The following is a 15,702-nucleotide window of genomic DNA, read 5'->3' as shown; positions in this document are numbered from 1 at the left end:
ATGAAAATAGCGGCATTCAAATAAGCGGACGCTCTTCCCTGGGCGGTTCGTGAGGGTGCGTTGGGGTGGTGCCAGCGGACTCAAAGTGCAGAAAAGTCCCAAAAACACAGCCCCGAGAGAAGGTCCCTTACCAGGCTCCGCTTCCCCCTCCGAGGTCCGAGCGTCCGCCGGCCGCGCGTCCCCACCGCCTTTATCCTTCTCCTGCGCTTGGGCTGACCCAGGACCTGAACGACCTTGGAGCCACCGGGGGACATTGTTTGGTGGGAACAATGCTTCTGCTCGCACCTGGGCAAACACGGCTCCTCACCGAGCCCGGAGAGACCTTCCGGGACGTGGAGTCATCCGTTACGTGGGCGAGTCTACAGGCTCTCAGGCCCTTTCATCTCCCTCTGTGCAGAGAAACCCCCTCCCAGCTCACAACTTCGAAGCCAACCCAGGGTTAATCCTACAAGAAAGAGCCAAAGAGGCCGATTTTATAGACCCATAGCCCTTCTCCGCTTCACGAGTCCCCTTTTGAGACCAGCTAATTCGAGTTTTCCTCCACAAATCACACCCAAAGCAGGGGGAGAAGGATGTGCCCCATCCCATCTGGGGGGCCTGCAAACCCTCCCTCCTCCCTTCTCTGTCCCCCTCCCTGTTCAGCATCGCGTTTAATCACTCCAATTTATCCCACTGGGCGCGGTTTTTCATGGAGAAGAGACTAAGAGAAGACAAGGGCTGGGAAACGTTGACCTGATCCTGAAGCCCGTTTCTCCTAAGCTCGCCAGTAGGACTTTACAGAAGAGAAAAAGAGTTTTGGCACCACTTCTCTCCCCTCTTTGTATTTTTCTTGCTTTGATTTTCCTCTCCAGCCTTTCCCTCAGCTGAGCTACTGCCTGCAGGGGACCTGGAATGGCTAAAACATGCTCTTCAACCCTTCGAGCCTACGGACCACGGCAGTTGGCTTCCTTTAAACCACAGACGGGTGGCAGAGCTGCGTCGACCTCTCCGTTGGAGCAAGCAAGCTTGGCCTTGGTGGGACACAGGTGGCTGAAAGCCAGTTGACGACCCCCGTGGGGTGGAAGCTTGCTTAATGCACCGAGGTGCGCCCCAGGAACCAACACAGCTCACGGACCACGCGTGCTCGAGAAATAGGGCTCATAACAGAGCACGGAGGCTGGTGCCCACCGTCTTTTCTGGATGGTTTAAACTCCGTGGTTACACCTTAAGTAACGACATGGTTAATTAGGAAAGGATTCTAAGAAACCCGCCTACCTGCTCCAAGTTATTCCCAAATCCTTTGGCTCAAAACAGCCACAGCTCAAAAGCCTGCATAAAGCTATAGTAAATAACGTCGTGTTAGGGCTTGAGACGAGAGCAAGTGGAATCTGCAGCAGCAGAGGTTGGAGGAGAATTTAAGACAGAAAAACGACGGAAAGGGTAAGAAAGAAGGTGTCTTTCCTCCTTTTGGAGAACTGAAGGCCACCCTGATTTCACCACAGCTCCTTTTCCCATTACGTAAACTCGTGCTCTGATCTACCTGAAACAGTCCGAAAATTAATTTTTTTCTGCGAGGGGAGTGGGGTAAAAACGTCAAAAGCGACTTCGCCCAACGTGGGGCTCGAACCCACGACCCTGAGATTAAGAGTCTCATGCTCTACCGACTGAGCTAGCCGGGCTGCGTATGAAAAGGGGAGGGTGCAGCCCCTCAGCCGCGACCGGGCGGTGCCAGCGCGATGGGCGAGGAGAGGGAATTGGTGGAATTTCATCTCAGGAGGGAGAATCCAGCAGGAAAAGCTCCAGGCCGCAGGTTTCGTCTATTCCCCCCCACCCCCCCCCCGCTCTGTGGCGGCTGAAGTGCCAAGTCCCCTTTTGGTCTCCCTCCAGCCACGCTCCGCACCCACGGCCGGGCCGCGGGGGGGTCGGGATGCTTCGCGTTGTGCAGCTGGTCCCATTAAGTTTGGGGGAAAAAAAAAAAAAGAAAGGCTTAAAAGCTTTCTTTCCCTGACCGGGAATCGAACCCGGGCCGCGGCGGTGAGAGCGCCGAATCCTAACCACTAGACCACCAGGGAAGGACAAAAACCCCTTATTCTCCCAAATACAACACCAGCTACGGGGGGTACGGAGTATTGGGGTCGTATTTGATGTGTTGGGGGTCTCAGTGTATTTTCCTCCTCCTTCCTTTAGCAGATAAATGGTAAAATCCTCCCGAGCCAACACGCTCTCGGGTTTACCTTCTGCTTCCATCCAGCCGTCGGCCCTTCTCAGTGCCTTCTCTGACACCCGGGAGGCCAAAGTTTAACCCAAAATGGTCTTGAGGCCACCAAAAGGCTTTTTTTCCCCCTTCTACTGGCCCCAAACACACAGGGTTTCTGTCTGCTCCCATCAGAACTGGAAGGTCGTCCCAGTGTTCCAGCTGCTGGATCCACCCCAGCGCATTCAGCTGCGCGGAAAACACCGTGGAAGCCACAGCTTCCTCCATTTCGTGGCTGTGATATAAGGGTGAAAAAGAGCAGGTTACGGACATCTCTATCAAAAAAAAAAATATGCAGAGCTGCGGATCGTGCTGTTCCTGCAAGGGGATGAGTCTGATCCTTGGGATTCATGAGGATTCCAGATCATTTACTGATTATTTTTTTTCCTGATTTTTAGGCATCTGGCCCATGTTTGAACATAGTTCAGTCATGAGTCATGCCTTTTTCTCCAGCTGCTGCTCCATATCTCCTAAGTTTGCAGGGAAGTCCCCATTTTCAGAAGAGATTCCCTTCAACCGCTCACATCGCATTGGCGCGTTATAGCGGAATTTTGACGGGAGGATGAGGAGGATGAAAACAGCTCAGCAGGAAAAGTGCCGCGGCTTCCTCTTCTTTCCGCCCGCATTTCGGGAAGAATGGAAATACAAAGAGCCAAGGGCTTTAACAAAAGCTCCGTGGGGATGTAGGTCAGCGGAGATGGGGCGAGGAGGGGAAAACCCAGATTTAACGACGGCGGGTTGTGCTCCAGAGAGTTAATTGAATGCGGAGCTGGAGATTTTGGCCGCTATTCTAGGTCACGGCCCAAGAACAAATAATTCCACCCAGAAGCCAGAACGCAGGACTTGCAAAGTCTCCTCCACCACCCAGTCTTGTGGGTTTTTTTCAGCTCATTCATGGGATGAATGAATGCAAAATCCGTTGGCGGGGGAAGGGAACAAACTCCACTGTTGGTTTTGAGCATAGCAGGATCATCTTTTTGGGTACAAGAGCCAGGAACAGAGCCGAGCCATGAGACAAGGGTGGGAAGAGACTCAACCTGGGCAAGAGAGAGGTTGGATAGAACCAGAGAATGGTTTGGGTTGGAAAGAACCTTCAAAATCATCCAGTTCCAACTCTCCTGACATGGGCAGGGACACCTCCCACTAGAACAGGCTGCTCAAAGCCCTGTCCAACCTGGCCTTGAACACCTCCAGGGATGGGAGAGTGAAGATGCAAGAGGGAGAACTGAGAAATATTTAAGTAATATTTAAGCCAAAGAAATAACAACATCCCAGGAACAAACCCACCGTCATGCAGGGATGGCACCAAGTTGGTCCTCGCCACACAGCAGAAAAAACTCTACCCTTTTGGGATATAACTGGATAATTCCCACCCCGAGCTCTTCATGCAGGGTCTGTCCTGTGGTACCTGAGTGAGGGCAGCAGGGAAGTCCATGGGCAGGAGGCAAGTTGAGTAGAACAACAGGGTCCATGGCCATCAAATGGTTTAGGTTGGAAGGGACCTTCAAGACCATCCAGTTCCAACCCCCTGCCATGGGAAGGGACATCTTCCACTAGACCAGGTTGACCCAGAGCCTCATCCAACCTGGTCTCGAAACAGCCACACATGGATAGTCCACCAAGGCAACTTGCAAAATGGCTGAAAGTTCCAGGACTGAGCTTAAATAGAGCCCGTGGACCATGGGCAGGGGATGGGGGGTCCCAGGTGGGGCCATTAATGCTCACTAGTGCCGCCAGTTGGGCAGATGGTCTTTCCATGCGAGGAAGAAGAGCCGAAGGTCCCCGTGAACACGGCACTATCCCTCAGCGTGAGGTCAGGACGCGACGTGATGGCACAAGATGAGATCCGATGAAGCAGCAGGGTATAAACGCAAATTGCTCTATCCGTGTGGAAAGCCAAAAATTCTGGATGTAAAAGTGCTGGGATGGTCATCCCCCACCCCCTCCGCTGGTCTCAGGCTCAAAACCACCCCCAAATAACAGCTAGATTACATCTCAAAGAGCACACGGGTGTCGTGTGTAAGCACATTGCAGAGAGTGGTGGAAAAATACAGATGGAGGGGAACCTTAAGAAAAAAAACCCAAAAAAAGCTGTTTCTGCCTGGTTTCGAACCAGGGACCTTTCGCGTGTTAGGCGAACGTGATAACCACTACACTACAGAAACCCGCAGAGCTGCCTCCTGGGGCTCATATTTGTGGGAATTCAGAATAAAGGGGTTTTTCCCCATCGAATTCCCCCTATTCCTAGTGACGCTTCCCGCATCCATCTGCCCTTCCCCCCCCCTTTTTCTGCTTATTTCCCCCCCCTTTCATCTTCCAAAAGCACCAACCGCACAATCGTACCCCACCCCCTTGGCCAACACCCATCCAGGCCACCCTTCTTCATGACCTCTTGAGGGTGCTCAGAGCAACGGGGGCAACCAAGGGAACGCCAAAATGTACAACTTTTGAACATCCGGAGGGAATTCCCCGGTTAAAACCGGTTTTTAAGGGACGAGACACAAAACGAAGACGTCTTTCCCCAGGGACACCCCAGCCATCACTTTGCAAGGGGGACAGCCAAGGTCGTCTTCTCCCGTTGGCCAAACTAGAGCTAAGTGACGCTCTGGTTGTCACCCTCCCCGCACAAAATGACCCAACACCTTCAATATTTGTAAAATAAGGAGAGAAAAAAACCCGTAAAAGTGCTGTTTCTGCCCGGTTTCGAACCGGGGACCTTTCGCGTGTGAGGCGAACGTGATAACCACTACACTACAGAAACTGGGTGAATTCCCCCCTTTGCACCAAATCCACAATACGATGAACCCCATTTGTTGCCTCCAAGCACCCCAAACCCTTCTGGGAATTACACCCATGTTGCTCCCCCCAACGCAGACCCCCAAACTACTTGGTTTTAGCCCATTTTCTCTGCTCTCCCGCTCGCGGAGCATCACCCCGATGCCGGCAAGGCGTTTCCATGCTTGGTTGCACGTTGGTCTCATACGCAAAAAAATAAAGGTCCTCGGCTGAAAAAATGCAGAAGCAATCTCATGTTTTTCCAGAAAACACCAAAAAAAAACCCCAAACCACTCGTTTCTCCCGCCCTGTCCATAGATAACGCCTTTATGTTCCAATGAGGCATTTAACCTAATTTGGGTTTAGGTTGGGTTCCTCAACGATGAACCCTAAAGGAAAGAAGAAGTCTCAGTTCTGTTGCTGAATATTAATTTTTCGCAAGAATCAAAATATTCGTGCGTATATTATACATATATTTAAAGTTACGTATACAGTTGTGCATCATGATACAGAAAATTAAAGTTTCCCCGTGCTGGCGACCCTTCTCCGCCTTTTAATTTTCCATCACGTTTGGAAGCGATGTTTTGCTGACGGGCGCAAACGGGCGAAAAAAATCAAGGTGATGCTTTAAAAACACCCTAAAAAGCCCCCCAAAGAGGTGTTTCTGCCTGGTTCTGAACCAGGAGCCTTTCGCATGTTAGGCGAACGTGACAACCTCTCCGTGACATGGGACAAATTAGTGACTGGATGGACCCGTGTCTCCTCCTCCACCTTCTCCCCATTCCTTTTCTACCAAAATTCCCCTTAAATTTGCTGTTTACACTAGAAAAATGGCCATTTTTGTAGCCGTTGCAGGAGGAAGAAGAGTTTTTCTTTGGTACAGGACCCAACCCCGACGTGCAGGGCATCCCTGCGGGCCCCCACGAGGGGAGGCAAAAATAATAATTTCTAGCGAAATCCCCCTATTTGTAGAGGAACTTTCCCTGACCGGGAATCGAACCCGGGCCACGGCGGTGAAAGCGCCGGATCCTAGCCACTAGACCACCAGGGAGACCTGGTTTAAAAAAAACAGATGTTTTTAATTAATTTAACTACTTTTTTAAGATTAGCTTTCTTATTTTTAATTAATTTTGCTTTTTTCTATTAGTTCTGCGGCCGGGGCAACGCGTCTCCTGCCGGGCTGACGGGAGGCGGCAATTTTAAAGCCGCGAATTATGGAGCGATAACTGGGGAGATTGGTAAAAATTGGGCCAACATCGTCTCCCTGGTGGTCTAGTGGCTAGGATTCGGCGCTTTCACCGCCGCGGCCCGGGTTCGATTCCCGGTCAGGGAAGGAAAACGCCACCTTTTCTAAAAGTCAGCTGAATATCTAAATTCTTTCCCAACTCTGCTGGATTTCTGCCTGCAAATAAAACACAAATCTAAATCCATGGAAGATTAAAGCAGTCAAGCTGTTTCTGGAACAATAATATTCCCAGGACCTGGTGGAACTGAATTTACGAGAGCGTTTTCTCTGCTCCCCTTCCCTATATTGGGGGCCTGTTGGGGGATGCGGATGCTTTAACGGATTCCTGCATATTGCTACCCAAAAAGGACGTTTTTCCCCAGTGATACAACATGTCCCCAGGCTGTGCTGAACCTGCTGCTGCACTTGTCACCATGTCCCAAGGGAAAATATTAATGGATAAAATAAATCCTACCGTGAAAATTGTGATATAAATATAGGCGGTTTGTTGGCTTTTTTTTTTTTTTGGCAAGTGTTTCCGTTCCAGGAATATTGAGCCAGAAAATTCATGAAAAGGAGGAAAAAAAAAAAAAAAAAAGAAAAAATTTCGGACCTGTTTCTGCCCGGTTTCGAACCGGGGACCTTTCGCGTGTGAGGCGAACGTGATAACCACTACACTACAGAAACGCGCCGCGGCCCCCTCTGGGGCTCCCCCGCCCTCCCCTGTACCCTTAACCCCTCTGGGGCACCAAAACGCGCGGAAAAGCCGCCAAAGAAAGAGCTTTCCCACGGAATTCACAGGAAATTCTGCCTCCTTGTAACTCACCCGAGGAGGAAAGGGGCTCTTCGCCGTGTTTTTAATTGCAGGAGCGAAAAAATTTGCTTAGATTTGCATAATTCCCGCGCAGGGTTTCGGCGAGGAGATTTTTTCAGCGTTTCCCCCCCCCCCAAAAAAAAATCTTCCTAGGGGGGTTTCGCCCCAATTTTAGCACCACAAAGGTTGAAACCACCCGTAATCTCGCACTAAGAAGGGGATAGAGAGGTATGATTACAGAGCCCGGCTAGCTCAGTCGGTAGAGCATGAGACTCTTAATCTCAGGGTCGTGGGTTCGAGCCCCACGTTGGGCGCTGAGTTTTTTTTTTTTAAGTCATCCCCACGAAAGTTACTCCCGCCCTCCCCAGAGTGCCCGCCCCCCAAAATCACCCAGAAAAAAGAAGCGAATCAGCCAAAAGGAAGGAAATCGCCCCAAAAGAAGAAAACCACCCCGAAGAAGCAAACCATCCGAGAGAATGAAAAAAGAAAAAACAAGCAAAAGAAAAACAGCAAAAGAAAAACAAAATAGGAAAAAAAAATCGTCATTTTCAGCATGGCTATATTCTCTTTTTTGGCTAAAACTTGCCGCCGTCAGGATGGCCGAGTGGTCTAAGGCGCCAGACTCAAGGCTTTGCTTTCCCCGCAGTTGGGTGTTCTGGTCTCCGTGTGGAGGCGTGGGTTCAAATCCCACTCCTGACAGGTTCCTTTTTGGGTTCATTCCTAAAAAACACCTTTTTCCTCCCCTTTTTTTACATTTTTGCGCCACTCCCTCCGGCCGCAACCACCCCAGCGCCGTGCGCCTACACCTCAAAAAAATCCTGAAATCGCCGTTTTCCCCCAGCGCGGAGTGGGAAGGGCGCAGAAAGGTTCTTTTCGCTGTTTTTTTACAGAATTCTGGCTTTTTTTCTTTTATCTTTTTGCACTCGATGGTGAAACCAGCTCGTTTCCTTGAAATCAGCCGAAAGGTCCCCAAAAATAAGGTGGGTCTTGGAGCGGACTCTTTGGAGGAGTCCGATTTGGGCAGACGGGTGCCACCAGCGGCGTTTCTGTAGTGTAGTGGTTATCACGTTCGCCTCACACGCGAAAGGTCCCCGGTTCGAAACCGGGCAGAAACAGTCCTTTCCGCTTTTTCTCCCCTCCGGTTTTTTTGGGTTTGTTTTTTTTTTTTATGTTTTCGGAAGGTTTATTCTTTTCTTTTTCCTTTCTTCTTGCAAAAATACTGCCTTTCCAAGTTCTCCCGGGTTTTTTCACGGTTCGGATGACTACTTCTCGCTGCTCCCCATATTAAATAAAATTTCTGACTGGTAAATAACACCCATTTAAAGAATAAATACCCAAAAGAGGTGAAGCAGGGCTGCAGCAAGCTGCAGAGGCAAAGGCTCACGGCTGGGAAAGCATCGAAACAAAGAGCTAGAAGAAGGGAATGTTTCGCAGGGGGGACGCCTTGTTATAATATAAAAAGCTTTTTTTCACCAAATGAAAGAGAGAGGTGAAAAAACTTCTTCCCTGACCGGGAATCGAACCCGGGCCGCGGCGGTGAGAGCGCCGAATCCTAACCACTAGACCACCAGGGAGGCTGCGCGCCGCTTATCGCACGCTGCAGCATCTCAGCCAGGACCAATTATCGCATTTCTTTGACTTGTTTCTCGTTTATTTTTGGGTTTTTTTCCCTTGTTTTCACCCCGGGGCGGGGAAGGGGGGCGGGGATCAGGGGGAGAGCGTGAACTGGCACCCCCTCCCCAGGCAGAGCAGGGGGAGGATTTGCTCCCCGGCAAAGGATGCCGGCGGGTAGGTGAAGATGGGGGCCTCGTTATTGGAATCGAAAAATGCCACTCGCCCCGCTTCGTAGTCCAGGTAAATCCCGATGACTTTGGGGGCAGCGAGCAGGGAGATGGGGACGGTCGGAGAGGTGAGAGCCTGGTACTGGCTCCCGCACTGTCCCACCGCCCAGATCCCCACCTTGGGGTTGACGCTGATCCTTCCCTTCCTCCTCACCGACTCCTTGGCCACCCCGACGGCCCAGGCTTCCCCATCGCCCACCTCCACCTCCCAGTAATGCCTCCCCCCCATAAAGCCCTGGCAGCCCAGGACGCAGCGAGAGGAGTCGAAGCGCTTGGGGTTGTCGGGAAGGGGCTGGCGGGTGTCTTCCCATCTCACACACTTGCCGTCCTCGGAGAGGACGAGCCGGGGATGCGCCGTCTCGGGATCCAGCGTCAGACTCACTGGGGACAGGGAGAAAGACGAGCATCACGGGCACAAGCTCATTCCTCAAGGGCATTAGGGTCATGTTTTCCCCATTTTCCCCTCCCCTGTTTAACCTCGGGATGCTTCAGCTCCCAATCCCTGTTTGCCAGAGCAGAGCGGGAATGGTTTTATGCCCATGAGCAAGACTGGAAGAGTAGAAAATGCAGCTGCATGAAGGGACCTTGATTTAGACTAAAAGTAAGGCTTTGAAGTGTAGATATTTCTGCTGGGAGTCTCCAGGCCACCAGAAAGAAAACCTCAGGTGTCCCATGACTTTCCTTTTTTAAGTTCCCAAGTGGAAATATTTCTATTTCTTGCCTTTGGTCCCATTCAGAGAGGTGGTTTCCAAAGGTGATGCTGACCCTACGTGAGGTCCCACAGCACCCCTACGCTTACCGCGTTCCCCGAGCTCTGCCAGGAGGCAAATTCCCCCTCTCTCGTGTAATCAACGAGGATAATTGCATCTTGCTATGCTAATGTGGCTACAGCTCTGTAGGGCGCGGTGGAAGCATCTCTCCATCTCCACCAGGACTTCTCCTACCTACCTGAGATCTCCTTCCTTAGATCTGCTGCAGACAAACCCACCACGACCTCGAGCCCCCTCCTCCCCGCTTTCTCTCTACCTCGATATTTCATCAGCATCTCCTTGAGGGCAACATTTTTCGCAGGAAGACCGGTGGGTTTCTCTCCCAGCTCAGGCGACGTCTCTGCTGGCTCCTGGGCACCGTCCTTCTCGAGCCTGGGAAGAAGGAAGACCTTTCTAATAATACTTCCTTCACTCAGAATTGTCATTACGCACTGACCGATTCTCAACCAGGATTTCTTATCAAGAAATAAGGACTAGAGCGAAGGCTTGGCCCTATGACAAGTCATTAATGAGCTCCCAGAGAAGTGTTTGACGACCCAAAGCATGTATCTACTTCGTTCCCAAAGAGAATGGATGGTTTTCCTGGTAAAGGCTGGTGGATGGTCACCATGGGTGGTGAAGGATGGTTCTATCATAACCAACATCAAGGTAAATGCAGGGGAAAAAAACCCAAAATACGCTTTTCCTTGCCTGCTTTTGTGTTTCCAATAACCCACCTTCTCGATCCATGTCCAAAGAGGACACGGAGAGGTCTGTCATGGGGGTGGAAGTTCATACCTCCACCTGGATGGACTCCTTTAGTGTTTAAACATCCAATACTTTTGCTATTTTTGATGAGCTCACAAAGGCAGGGAGTCAAGGCCCAGACCTCCAGGAACAGTTTTGGATTAATTATCGAGGTGAAGCTGCAGCAGAGCTGGAGGTCCCATCATCCCGTCTGATACCTTTCCCTGGTCTTCAGAATCCTACTTGGACCTTTTGCGGTGCCCTGGTTTTCTCCTATAGGTCTATATAATCCCTATCATACGGGCATCATAAGTGGCTTTTGGAGTCCATCAGTGTCTCCACCGTAGAGATAAACATCGCAAGAACGTCTAAAAAGGAGCCGCAAACCTGCTCAAGATGTTTCTGCTGTCCTACAAGGGAAAGAGGAGAGAAGGAGCATTAGGTCAGAGCAAAGCCAGCCTGATAGTGACCAACAAGCAGCTACCGCGGGGCTGGGGGGTGACCCCGGGCAACTCAAGGCACCGCTCCGTCTAAGTTAGGGGTCTAAAATGAGTCCTCATAGAACCATAGAATGGTTTAGGTTGGGAAGGGACCTCCAAGATCATCTTATTCCAACCTCCCCACCACGGGCAGGGACACCTCCCACCAGACCACATTGCTCAAACCCCCGTCCAACCCTTAGTCGTCCTTAATAGTCCCTTAATAGTCCTTAATAGTCCCTTAATAGTCCTTAATAGTCCCATACTACTGATCCGCCTGCACTGATCTGCTGGGGAGTTAGGTGAGGTCACGGCAACATCACTTAACGAGCAGCTCGTTGTAATTTTCTGCCATCACCCACCACCTTTCACATCCCTACACTTCCAGTAAGGGCGTAATTACTGCTGATGCACACCAGCGGATTTGCATGTTTGAAATCAGGGGTTAAGCTGCGCCTGCAGGGCGGGCTCAGGTGATGGGTTTGGATGACTACCTAGAGATGAAAGGAGCGCCTGTTGTTTCTCGGCTGCGTATGAAGGGCCTTGGACAATTGTTTTGGATGTAGACACGTACAACCAGGTGGAACCAGTGGTGTTCAAGGCCAACAGTCTTCATAGAATCACAAGGTGGTTTGGGTTGGAAGGGATCTTAAAGATCATCTAGTTCCAAGCCCCCTGCCGTGGGCAGGGACACCTTCCACTAGATCCTCACCAGTCGGCGAGGTGAAATGAAGGCCATCATAGACTGGGTTGGGTTGGAAGGGACCATAAAGACCATCCAGTTCCATGAGAAGGGACACCTTCCACCAGACCAGGTTGCTCAAAGCCCCGTCCAACCTGGCCTTGAACACCTCCAGGGTTGGAGCATCCGTAACTTCTCTGGGCAACCTGGGCCAGGGTCTCACCGCCCTCACAGGAAAGAATTTCTTCCAAATATCTCATCTAAATCTCCCCTTCAGAGGGGCCTGGGTTCTCACCTGCAGGAATTCACACGCTGGCTGCTGACACTTCTCCTCCAGCTCACGGATCTGCTCACCGATGGAGGAGATCTCCTCCAAGAGCCTGTTGATGTTCTCCTCCTGTCTCCTCGTGATTTCCTGGTCCAGCTTTGCCAGCCGGTCCAAAAGGAGATGTTCCTGTCCCTCCAGGAACTGGCGCAGCTCCTTGACTTCAGACACAACCTTCTGCCTCTCCGCTTCAACCCTTTCCTGCAACGAGAACCGACGCGCACGAGGGAGAGGCGGGGCTGGGGGCAGAAACGGTGGAGAAAAATTGCGACGGAGATGATTTAAGATGACTTATAACACAGCCATAAATTCCAGCGCCTGTGGCAGAGCAGAGGAATAATTAAGACAATATTTTATTTTTGCCGCTTCTAGGCTGAAGTTGCCGGCAAAGGGCATTTCCCATGGACTGTAATCTTTGTACCAGAAATGCTCCACACCTTTGGACCACAAGGGAAGATACAAAACCAAACCATAAACCGTTGCGTCACCGAAAGAGGTCGGGGAAAGGGGAAACGGGGCAAGAAAGAAGCAATTGGGTGATTCCCGTTTATTTACAGGGGGAATCTGGGAAGGCGTCCCGCTTGTGAGGAAGAAGAAGGTCAAGAACAACCTGGCCAAATCCAACATGTGTTCCCAGCCTGCTGAGACAAACAAGGAGCAGGAGGGGTGGGGAAAATTAATCAGCCCTGGGGAAGGGGTGTCATCGCCGCCCAGACCGAAGGAGAGGACATTCCCAAGCCCGTGCAAGGGATGGTGGAGCTCGTGTCTCCACCTCCACCACCAGGGCCAGAGGGGCAACCGAAAGGAAAGGGAGAAAGCCATGGCCACCCAGGGACAGGCACTTACGAGGAAGTCCAGGCTTTTCCCTTCCTCGGCCACTTTCAGCCCCAGCAGTTTTTCTCTCCTCTCCTTCAGGATCTGCACGTGAGCCTGGAATTTCTCCTGGGCGGCGAAGAAACATCTCGTCGGTGCCTTTTCCTCCTCCAGCTGGTCCATCCCACTACCGTCATCCCCCCATATCCAGGTTGATCTCCTACAAACCCAGATTCTTCCCTGCTTAATCACACAATAGTCTGGTTCCGGGAATTCATAAACTCTGATTTCTTGGAGAGCGGGGCAACCAGAACGGGTCGCTTTCTCCAACAGCCAGGGTGAAATTCATGGCATGGATCGGAAAAGACTCAGGCAAAGGACCAAATTAGCCGACAAGGAGCTTTAAATGCCTGGGGAGACCCTGGTGGCATCTGTTCAGGTTCAGCCGGTGCTCAGGGCTGCCCCAAAACTTATAAAGTTTGGGCTGTTTGCTCAGTTTTGCTGCTTTTGGTCGCAACTTCAAAGCCTGGATGGGACATTCAAGCCAGTTTATGCCACAGAGGTGTGGAGATCGTGTCCCCCATCGCCCTTGTGGGTTGAAACCGGGGGCTAGACCACACGTCTGCGGTGACAGCGAATTTTTCTTCCCACTTTCAGCAAAATCAGTTTTCGCGCACACATGTGTACACAACGAAACCGGAGCCCAGAGACCGTGGACGTGCTGGAAAACCCAACCCCTGCCTTGCACACCAGCGCCGTAAGACCAGATTCTGCCAGGTACATCTACACGCAGCATCTCCTGCACCCCAAAACGTCCGAGACACCATAGTTGACCCTGCTCTTCAGCAGGAGGTTGAGTTAGATCATCTCCTGGGCTCCTTCCCAGCACGATTTATATGAGGACACCGTCATCAAGACAGTTGGGGTGGCTGGCAACGTAAGAAAGGGGGAAAAAGGAGTAGAAATCCAGATATTGCCAAGCTCCCCAACCCGGTTGTCTCCTCCTCCTCCCTCATCCCCACACCGCGCAGAGACGTCCCACCTTGTGCTCCTCCGCAGCCTCCTCGATGGGGACCACGGCGTGGAGCCGGTGGGCCTGGGACTCTCTGCACACCAGGCAGATGGGGGTCTGGTCCTCCTCGCAGAAGAGTTTCAGAGCTTCCCGGTGCTTCTCGCACAGCTTTTCCCCCCCAGCCCCTCCTCTGGCCGCCTGCAAGCTCAGCCGCTTGGCGATCTCGATGATCTTTGCCAGCTCCCGGTTGGGTCTCAGGTTTCTCTGCGGGGCCGTCTCTTTGCACCGGGGGCAGGTGAAATTCTCCTGGGCTTCCTCCCAGCAGCGGGTGATGCACGCCCGGCAGAAGTTGTGGCCGCAGTGGATGGAGACGGGGTCTTGGAAGAAGCCCAGGCAGACGGGGCAGGAGGCTTCATCACGGAAGCTTTCGGCGGGGCTCTCTGCTGCTGCCATGGTCTCGGCAGCGAGGATGATGACGGGGCGGCTTTCGTTTTCCGCCCCGGCTGGTCTTGCCCATTGGCTGCTCCCCCTTTTTTTTTTGTTTTTTTTTTTTTCTTCTTTTTCCTGCAGGTGTTTCGGGGCCCTGAGGGAGGTGAGAGCAAGTTTGGGGGTTTGGGTTTTTGGTTTTGTTTTTTTTTTCTCCCCGTTGCGACCGAGCAAAAACCTCGCGCCGAGGGGTTTGCAGAGGGGAAGGGAGAGTTTTCCCCCAGGGGAAAAGCGGTCGGGTTGAAAAGTGATTAAACAGGAAATAAACATCCTTCATAACTCCCTAACTTGTTAAAGACACACCTGCAGCTCCTGTATCAACCCTCCTCCCCCCCCCAAAAAAAAAAAAGAAAATTCCCGGGCAATCTGAGAGGTAGCCACGAACCTCCCCAGCCCCCAGAAACCAGCCTGGTCTCGCTGCTCATTAATCAATACGGTTTTAATTTATTAATTGAAGGGACCGGCCGTGGGAATAGAGCTCCAGCAAGTCCCCAGCCGTGGGTAAACCCCCCTTCTTCAAGCCAAAGCACCGAGACGCGTTCCTCGCTGCTCGTTTCGGCTCTTCGTTAATTATCGTACCTAACCGCCGCCCTGCCCAGCATCCGCGTTTCTGCGCGCGTACATGCGGCTATAAATACTTTTATCGTTGCTTTCGATTCTGCTTTTAAACAGGAGGCCGTTGCCTTCACGGCTGGGGGGCTGAGCCCGGGGTCAAAGGGCGGCCGATCACCACTCACCCTCTTGCCTTTAATTTTCCTTTTCTTCCCAGTTTGTCCACGGCTGAGGAAGGGAGGGGATTTTCATCCACCCTGTAAATGAAACGACCCCGCGAGCGGCCATACCCCTCCCTCGATCTGCTCGGAAAGCGCTTCCCCTTCACCCACGATCCCACCGAGGAGCTTCCTTCAGCCCTCGGCCACCGGGGGTTTTTTGTGGGGGGGAGGGAGGGGGGAAAAAAGGTGACGTTTCGGGAATGACCTTCCAGCAATGGAAATCTCCCACGGCTGCTTTTCCCTTCCCAACGTCACTTTGCTCCCGCTGCGCCGACCTTGAGCGGTCAGTTGGGTGCCTGCCTGCACGACTGTGCTCTCACCCCGTCAGCCTGCCCCTGGCCTTTTTGTGCATCGTTTTTTAGTAAAGCCTCGGAAACCCTTGTTTCCCTGCAAAACCCCTTGCCTCCGTCTGCAGCAACGAGCCCCCAGATCCCCCAAGACCTCGTAGAATCATGGAATAGCATCGCAGAATCTGGGTTGGAAGGGACCTTGAAGGCCATCGAGTCCAACCATCGACCTCACGCTGACGAAACCACCGCTGAACCATGTCCCTGGAGAGGGTTTCCCATTTGTCGTCCCAAATCGGGCCCAGTAACAGCAAAGCAGTAAACGTCCCCCTCTCCATCCCTCCGCGGCTCTCCTGGAGGGCCAAAAATGTCGTTCTTCTTCCTCTTAGGCAAAAAAAACCAAACCGAAATCGCTCAATCCCATGGGCCTGTGGCAGGTGGAAGGGCAGCTCCTGCTCTGA

The 15,702-nt window shown here is 52.0% G+C and overlaps 1 protein-coding gene and 11 non-coding genes across 17 annotated transcripts; 4 read left to right on the top strand and 8 right to left on the bottom strand.

Moving 5' to 3' along the window:
• Nucleotides 1-207: 207 nt before the first annotated feature.
• LOC141735135 (E3 ubiquitin-protein ligase TRIM39-like) lies at nucleotides 208-15,684 on the bottom strand. 6 transcript variants are annotated; one of them, XR_012584653.1, is made up of 8 exons: nucleotides 13,726-15,684; nucleotides 12,717-12,812; nucleotides 11,841-12,071; nucleotides 10,772-10,794; nucleotides 9,915-10,030; nucleotides 3,642-4,113; nucleotides 2,214-3,270; nucleotides 384-445 (listed from the first exon to the last, which is right to left on the bottom strand). XR_012584653.1 is itself a non-coding variant. In XM_074567665.1 (7 exons), the coding sequence occupies exons 2-7, from the start codon at nucleotides 14,146-14,148 to the stop codon at nucleotides 8,755-8,757; spliced, it is 1,404 nt and encodes a 467-aa protein (XP_074423766.1). In that variant the 5' UTR covers nucleotides 14,149-14,278; nucleotides 14,919-15,684; the 3' UTR covers nucleotides 4,916-8,754. The 6 variants fall into 6 exon arrangements, 3 of the variants coding, with proteins under 3 accessions (XP_074423766.1, XP_074423765.1, XP_074423767.1); XR_012584654.1 differs by lacking the exon at nucleotides 384-445 and adding an exon at nucleotides 208-322 and having other exon boundaries at nucleotides 2,214-4,113; XR_012584652.1 differs by having other exon boundaries at nucleotides 2,214-4,113.
• Nucleotides 1,586-1,658, bottom strand: TRNAK-CUU (transfer RNA lysine (anticodon CUU)). The gene has a single exon. It is a non-coding gene; the product is annotated as a tRNA-Lys (tRNA).
• TRNAE-CUC (transfer RNA glutamic acid (anticodon CUC)) lies at nucleotides 1,980-2,051 on the bottom strand. The gene has a single exon. It is a non-coding gene; the product is annotated as a tRNA-Glu (tRNA).
• TRNAV-AAC (transfer RNA valine (anticodon AAC)) lies at nucleotides 4,326-4,398 on the bottom strand. Its single transcript has one exon. It is a non-coding gene; the product is annotated as a tRNA-Val (tRNA).
• Nucleotides 4,922-4,994, bottom strand: TRNAV-CAC (transfer RNA valine (anticodon CAC)). The gene has a single exon. It is a non-coding gene; the product is annotated as a tRNA-Val (tRNA).
• On the bottom strand, nucleotides 5,988-6,059 carry TRNAE-UUC (transfer RNA glutamic acid (anticodon UUC)). Its single transcript has one exon. It is a non-coding gene; the product is annotated as a tRNA-Glu (tRNA).
• On the top strand, nucleotides 6,270-6,341 carry TRNAE-UUC (transfer RNA glutamic acid (anticodon UUC)). The gene has a single exon. It is a non-coding gene; the product is annotated as a tRNA-Glu (tRNA).
• Nucleotides 6,848-6,920, bottom strand: TRNAV-CAC (transfer RNA valine (anticodon CAC)). The gene has a single exon. It is a non-coding gene; the product is annotated as a tRNA-Val (tRNA).
• TRNAK-CUU (transfer RNA lysine (anticodon CUU)) lies at nucleotides 7,289-7,361 on the top strand. The gene has a single exon. It is a non-coding gene; the product is annotated as a tRNA-Lys (tRNA).
• Nucleotides 7,638-7,746, top strand: TRNAL-CAA (transfer RNA leucine (anticodon CAA)). The gene is made up of 2 exons: nucleotides 7,638-7,675; nucleotides 7,701-7,746. It is a non-coding gene; the product is annotated as a tRNA-Leu (tRNA).
• TRNAV-CAC (transfer RNA valine (anticodon CAC)) lies at nucleotides 8,090-8,162 on the top strand. The gene has a single exon. It is a non-coding gene; the product is annotated as a tRNA-Val (tRNA).
• Nucleotides 8,550-8,621, bottom strand: TRNAE-CUC (transfer RNA glutamic acid (anticodon CUC)). Its single transcript has one exon. It is a non-coding gene; the product is annotated as a tRNA-Glu (tRNA).
• Nucleotides 15,685-15,702: the final 18 nt, after the last annotated feature.

Source organism: Larus michahellis, chromosome 29, assembly GCF_964199755.1.
Source record: "Larus michahellis chromosome 29, bLarMic1.1, whole genome shotgun sequence".
NCBI lineage: Eukaryota > Metazoa > Chordata > Aves > Charadriiformes > Laridae > Larus > Larus michahellis.
This window is presented reverse-complemented; position numbering and strand designations above follow the sequence as displayed.

What these genes read in the sequence shown, in the direction of transcription:
- LOC141735135 (XM_074567664.1), bottom strand. Translation starts at nt 14,451, where the DNA reads ATGTTTATTTCCTGTTTAATCACTTTTCAACCCGACCGCTTTTCCCCT. An exon ending in AGGCTGCGGAGGAGCACAAG is followed by an intron (nt 12,813 to 13,725) that starts GTGGGACGTCTC and finishes TTCGCCGCCCAG; the next exon opens with GAGAAATTCCAGGCTCACGT. An exon ending in GATGCTGATGAAATATCGAG is followed by an intron (nt 9,270 to 9,914) that starts GTAGAGAGAAAG and finishes CCCTGTCCCCAG; the next exon opens with TGAGTCTGACGCTGGATCCC.